Source organism: Ursus maritimus, unplaced genomic scaffold, assembly GCF_017311325.1.
Source record: "Ursus maritimus isolate PB19 unplaced genomic scaffold, ASM1731132v1 scaffold_24, whole genome shotgun sequence".
NCBI classification, from domain to species: Eukaryota; Metazoa; Chordata; class Mammalia; order Carnivora; family Ursidae; genus Ursus; species Ursus maritimus.
The window spans coordinates 27,987,352-27,994,630 of NW_024424897.1; the positions used below are offsets into that span (position 1 = coordinate 27,987,352).

General features: G+C 42.8%; 1 protein-coding gene across 1 annotated transcript; it reads left to right on the forward strand.

Annotated features, from left to right (window-relative positions):
• The first annotated feature begins 5,009 nt into the window (after positions 1-5,009).
• Positions 5,010-7,061, forward strand: KIF2B (kinesin family member 2B). Its single transcript, XM_008687785.2, has one exon. The coding sequence runs from the start codon at positions 5,010-5,012 to the stop codon at positions 7,059-7,061; it is 2,052 nt and encodes a 683-aa protein (XP_008686007.2).
• The last annotated feature ends 218 nt before the right edge of the window (positions 7,062-7,279 follow it).

Sequence of the window (7,279 nt, forward strand, 5' to 3'; positions counted from 1 at the left end):
CCTACAATTATTTCTCACAAAAGTAGTATTTCTCCCTTACAGTTTTTTGTTTGTTCTATAGCAAACAATTAACTTAAATACCCTGAATTGCAAGATCTAAGGAGTCTCTAAGGGCAAGGAACACAGCATATGGGTTTCAAGTGAAAGGACCATAGCTGAGCTACAAAGACATCTACTTTGCTCATGGGTAGCATGATTTCTATAGTTGTAGTGTGAGTTACAAGCAAATAATACTGATATATACACTATGAGCAAAACCCAAGCCTCTCTCCTCAGCATGCTGAATAAAACTGAAACTTGAAAGCTGACCAACAAATGGGTTTAAAGTGAGCCACCGACCGCGGTTAGTTTTACTGCCTTGGCGAACATCACAGACTAACTTCCACAATCAACAGGTATGTAGGAATCATGTAAATATCCCCAGGTAAGCAGTGCTATTTAATAAGCTGGGGAAAGATGGCTCCGAGTTGATGTTGTTGTCATAGAAACAATCGTCTATTAAATCAGTAAGAGGGTTAGAGAAATGCGGACTTATCAGTTCTGGTTAAGTGCGGCGTGTGGAGAAAATGTTGAAATGTCAAAAGACAGAGGTACCTGCTATGATAGTAAAATACTACTCTCATTCTAAAAGTTAATTTTCCCCCTTGTTTTCTAAAGGCGTACACTTAGTAAGTTACCTGTCTACTCTTAAAACACACACACACACACACACACACACACACACACACACACACACACACACTTTTAAGCTGGAAATGATGAATTCCATTTCTTCAAAGAGATTTGGGAAAATTTACTGAACTCCTCTGAAGAACTAAATCAACCTCAGGTTGCATCCACGTACTGGAAAAGTACAGACCCCCAAGGTGATCAAACAACCTGAACAGCTGCAAGATGTCCGTTAAAATAGTGCTAGAAAGGTGCTTATTTGATGCATTTCTCCTGGGAGGTTTGTATCTAAAATGAAACTAGAAATCACATTCTGTCCTATAGTAACTCTGACAGGCCCAACCTGGAGCAGGTATGTAATTAATAAATGAAAATTACTAAACTCATTTCCTGTGCTTACTTCCTCCCAAACTACCTTCTCTTGAGGAGTCTACACCTAATACTACTTAAATTTCTAAAAAAGAAGGATTTGAAATAAAGAGGATACATCAGTCGTTTGTCAAGGCACAGGCTTCTAACAGGTATACAGAACAAAAAGTGTAAATGGGAAGCTCGTTGAGGGCAGTATGCCTTTGGCCTAGGAAGCAGCATGTAGTTAAGTATTTCAATGAAATAGATTGTTTGGTTATATTCAGTCAAAAAATACAGTGTCTCCAATCTTCAGTTTCTGACCTGGAGAAACTGCTTGTCTACCAAGGAACATTCAGGTCGTGGCCCAGAATGATACCATAACTTGTATCTAGGACTTCATACTTCGACAAATGCTGTATTTATCTCATTAATAAGGATTCCAGTGTTTTCTGAGATGGACCGTTTCCACGAAATGAGAAGATTATGTCGATGGTGACTGAATTCTGAATTTTGTATATATAGATAAAAAAGATATTGCTGCAAATGTAGTTTCAGACTATCAAAATTGTAAAAGCACTCGAATGACTCTCTACAGATTATTATATTTACCTATGAGAATTTGTTTTTTATAGTTACTCCTGAAAATGATGCTTTTGAGTCCCCTGATCAAACAAACCCAACTAGTATTAGATATTATTTCTTAGGAAGGGATATGTCCATTTAATGCCATTTTGCATGAGTATTATCAACAAGGTCAGAGAGACATTTCCAGAGGCAGTGATATTTAAGATAGGTATTAAAGAGGTCAAGGAAAGGAGGAGGTACAGAGAGGCTATTCTGGTCTGAGAGCTAAAACAGTAATTCCCAAGGCATGTGTTCCCAGAACCAGCCACATCAGCATCACTTGGGAACTTGTTAGATAGGCAAATTCTTGACCTCACCTCATGTTTCCTGCATCAGAATCACTAGGGCAGGGGCCAGCAATCTGTTTTAACAAGCCCTGTAGGTGAATTTCATGCACCCTAATATGGAGAACCACCAGGCTAGAAATTAGTAATTTGAAAAAAAATACTTTGTTGGAAGGACCTCAAATTCTTCAGTATGGCTCAATTTTAGACTAAGTGTGGACAGTGGTGAAGCTTGAGGATGAGAAGGCAGGCAAGATGGCAATGTGCACCATGTGCCCTGGAATGGAATTTGTACTGTATCAATTAGGATGATGGACAGTTACGGAAATGCTTGTCAGCAGCCAAGTACACTACAGAATCAGCTGTCAGAATTACTCCAGGAGCAGCATGAGAAATAGACTGAGTCCCTGACTGGATGAGGATGGCCTAGGAAGTAGGGTTATAACTGGTTGAGAGATTAAAAGATGTCATGGTTAGAGAAGACTTCTAGAGGTGGGGAAAGGACTATCTAACTCCAAATAGGATGGGCTGAGGAGGAGGGAGAAGTCAGTGGGTAGATGCTGGAACTACTAAAGAACAATTAAAAATACTTGAGTGCACTCTCTTGCTCTCCCTTTCTCCATAGATAATAATAATAATAATAATAATAATAATAATAATAATAATAAACCATGGAAACACATGAGACATTCAAGGGAAAAAAATATATATATATATTTATATATATATATACAGGAGAGATCAAAAGGGTGAGGGGAGGCAAGGCCCTGAAATAGCTAGAAAAGACCTTTATAGGTATGCTGGACAGCAAAATAAGCTTTAGTCTCTGATTTTTGCATGACCACCCTGGACCTTGTCATCTATTGTCTATCAATCAATCAAAAAAAAAAAAAACAAACAAAAAAACAACCCACTGGCTTAGGTATAAAAATGTGCCTAACCAGGAAGAACTAGAGTTTGAATAATTTTGAGAGAGAACACACTTTTTCAAAGATAAAGGTAAATGTTAATATATATAGGTATAACTATATACAATATAGATATCATTTATAGATATAATATCTATAATATCTATATTAAAACCTTGAAGGCAGCAATTTTTTTTAAAAGTTAATTTAACTTAATGAAAACTGGAGGGTTTAAGAACATTTCCATAATGCCCTTGACAAAAGGAAAACAAAAACTGATTTCAAGCACAACTTTAAATATTGAGAAGTTGGCAAACAAAAAAATTAATAATCATAAAAAGACAGTCGTATAAAGCCCTTTCTCGGCTTCCTCCACTGGCATTCACGTCCGCCTGAAATGAGAGCCACATACTCATTCAACTTATCCAATATTCGCTCCCCCATACCTTCTTTTTAAAAATCTAAGCTTTACTAAATTTACTGAGGAGAGGAACTTTCCATTAGAAAGAAGTCAGTTTATAAGAAGAATTTGTTTCCATAATGTCCCCTTGGTCCTAAAGAGGGTTGTAAGGACACCAGGCTACCTCATGCTACTTTGGGGCTGTCACTGAAATTACCATCATACTTACCAAAAGCCAGTGTGATATACGGGACGAAAAGAAAATGTCACCTTAATCTTCATGTTGGCCTATCTAGCAGTTGATGTCATTTTTTGTTGTTGTTGTTGTTGTTGTTTTTGTTTCTTACATTATCATATTTATATATTTTGAGATGTCTAACAATATCATCTAGTGAAAAATGAGAAGATAACTTTATACAGTTCAAAATCAGAACATGACTTTTTTTCATCATAGTAAATAAATTAAGCATACACTATTACGTGAAGTAATCAAACTTCCTGGAAAGAATACAAACAGATATACTAATAGGCACTCAACAATTTTATTTCTTTTTATAATGTATGCACGTGAAATGAGATTGTATACAATAGACCAAAGCCTACCCAGATACCAGGACTCATATAAAAACATTTTAAGTGTTGTTGTTGTTTTTGCAAGCAAATCATCCTACAGAAAAAAAAAAAATCTGCAATCTTGCCAAAATATATGCTTGCCTCTGATCTTAGCTGCCTTTCCATTTCCCCTGACCATCCTGCCGGCCCCACCTTAACAACTTCTAAAGGACACACACACACACACATACACACACACACACACACACACACACATTTTGGGATGAGGAGAGAGTATAAGATGAATTCTCTCTTTTCACCAACAGTCCCTCCTTTCTCTCCAAATTATGGATAATGAGGCCAGTCGTGTAATTACTGAAGGAATTTAGAAATGTAATTACTGAAATAATCTCAAAAATGGTGGCGTCTGCAATGCAACAAAATCCGCTTTACAGCTCTCAGAGCCACACGGAACCTGATAAACCCTGTGTTTGCAGCCCCAGATGCGCCCGCACCGAAGAAACTGCCATATTAGCAAATTACCACAAGAACCCACTGCATTCAACTCGTTTTGATTTTGTAATGAGAAATCCCACTAAACAGGAATAACTTCAAGCTGTGACGGTTAAAGTCAAGCGAGTTTCGGAGAGGGTGCTGGCCGGAAGAAGGATGGCAGGTTGGAGGGAATTTCTCTGGGATCCTGTCCTTAGAAGCCTGTGATTTGCAGACAGCTCTGCCTTCACTTGTTCCTGCTGATCGCTGGAAGGCTGAAGTTGAAGGGAACATTCACTAGTTCTCAAACTGAAGCACTGAGCTTTGACGCTGCAGGTCAAGACTGCAGGGGAGAACGGATAGTCCCAAAACCTAAGCGCAAATGTTCATAGAACACATACGCCACTCCATACTCCGACCCCTATGTACTCGGTGGCAGAGAACAATTTTTCTATTCCAGCTGTCTTTGTACCTAGAAAACCGAATGTGACGACACCTCCCCCCGCCCCCACGCTTTCACCTAGCGGCCCCTAGGCTCCGCTGCCTCCTGTCTCCATTCCTTTGTGACGCCAGTGGCTCAGGCGGAGCCCTAGGATGGGACTCACAAAGGCAGGTGCAAACCACAAGCACCTCAGTGCCCTGGGTGCTTCAGGCTGGCTTGGGCTCCGGTCCTGCTGCTCCAACCCCAAGGGCCCCCGAAAGCGAGCCCTGACACCTCCATCCTTCACCATGGCCAGCCAATTATGTCTCCCCGCCGCCCCTCGCCTCGCATCCTTGAAACCCATGAAGCCGCACTTGGGAGACGTCCAAGTGGGCATCTGCGTGGCGATCCAACGCAGCGACGGGCGGATCCATCTTGCTGTGGTCACAGAGATCAAAAGAGAAAACTCTTGGGTCACGGTAGAGTGGGTCGAAAAAGGAGTCAAAAAGGGCAAGAAGGTTGACCTAGAGACCATATTCCTGCTGAATCCAGCGCTGGCCTCTGCTGAACACCACAGGCCGTCCTCCCTGCTGCCCGTGTCTCTGGCGCCCTCTTCGGCCATCGGGGACCAGTGCACCGCCACGGGGTGGATTGCGGCTGTCCCACAGAAAAACGAAACGCCCTCAGGGGACAGCGTGGCTCTGAGGGTCCCCAGCAATCCTTGCCTGATGAAGCGGAAAAAGTCTCCCTGCCTACGGGAAATTGAGAAACTGCAAAAACAGCGGGAGAAGCGCAGGCGGCTGCAGTTGGAGATCCGAGCCCAGCGTGCCCTCAATGTCAACACAGGAAACCCCAATTACGAGATCATGCGCATGATCGAAGAGTACCGCAGGCACCTGGACTGCAGCAAGGTGTCTAGCCTGGAGCCGCGGGAAGACCACCGGATCTGCGTCTGCGTGAGGAAGCGTCCGCTGAACCAGCGAGAGACCACCATGAAGGACCTGGACGTCATCACCATCCCCTCGGACAACGTGGTCATGGTGCATGAGTCCAAGCAAAAGGTAGACCTCACTCGCTACCTGGAGAATCAGACCTTCTGCTTCGACCATGCCTTTGATGACACTGCCTCCAATGAGTTAGTGTACCAGTTCACTGCCCAGCCGCTGGTGGAGTCCATCTTCCGTAAGGGCATGGCCACCTGCTTTGCCTATGGGCAGACAGGCAGTGGGAAAACGCACACTATGGGCGGAGCCTTTTCGGGAAGGGAACAAGATTGTTCTAAAGGCATTTATGCCCTGGTGGCGCAGGACGTCTTCCTCCTGCTCAAAACCACAGCTTATGAGAAGCTGGACCTCAAAGTCTATGGGACATTTTTTGAGATTTATGGGGGCAAGGTGTATGATCTGTTGAACTGGAAGAAGAAGCTGCAAGTCCTTGAGGATGGCAATCAGCAAATCCAGGTGGTCGGACTGCAGGAGCAGGAGGTGTGTAGTGTGGAAGATGTGCTGAACCTCGTGGAATTAGGAAACAGCTGTCGGACTTCTGGACAGACATCAGTCAATGCCCACTCATCCAGGAGCCACGCAGTGTTCCAGATCATCCTAAAGTCAAGAGGGAAACTGCACGGCAAGTTCTCCCTCGTTGACTTAGCTGGGAATGAAAGAGGAGCAGATACTGCCAAAGCCAACCGGAAAAGGCAGTTGGAAGGGGCAGAGATTAATAAAAGTCTACTCGCTCTCAAAGAATGCATCCGGGCTCTGGGTCAGAACAAATCTCATACCCCATTCAGAGCCAGCAAACTGACGCAGGTGCTCCGGGACTCCTTTATAGGCCAGAACTCCTCCACTTGTATGATTGCTACTATTTCTCCAGGGATGGCCTCTTGTGAAAACACCCTCAACACTTTAAGATACGCAAATAGAGTGAAAGAACTGACTCTGGATTTAAGCCCGCATCATCGTTGTCTCTATCCGGTTGGACCTGAGGTGCCAAGGATGTTGGAAAATCACATTAGAGATTCAAAAACATCCCTTCAGAGGGACGGATTTATTAAAATACCTTGTATACAGAGTGAGGAGGAAGAACAGGCTAGAGACATTGAAACATTATCCACTCCATTAGCGGAGGATACAAGGACTTCATGGAAGGAATCAAGCCAATGGCCAGGGAACAACATCCAGGAGACAGCTGGTGGGGTAAACTATGATGTTGATTTTTGCATTACCCAGTTATTGTCCATTCTGGATCAGAAAATAGGTATTCTGACTGAGATTCAAAAGAAACTGAAATTATTACGAGCTGACCTCCAAAAGAAGACCAAGTATGGTGGAGCCAATGGCAAGAGGTCAGATCTGAAATGATGGATACACTGCTGTGGCCCCTACCTCTCTTATAAAAGAAAATGTCCAAATTATCTAGATATAAAGATCCTCCTGGAAAGCTTAAAACATCTTAAAATATGCTTGTCAGAAATGTCCTCTTTCTTCTTCCTTTGTATTTCTGTAGTTTGTTTTCATTTTGTAGGACATTGGTGCTCAACTGGGAACCACTGGCCTCCCAGGGACATTTGACAATGTCT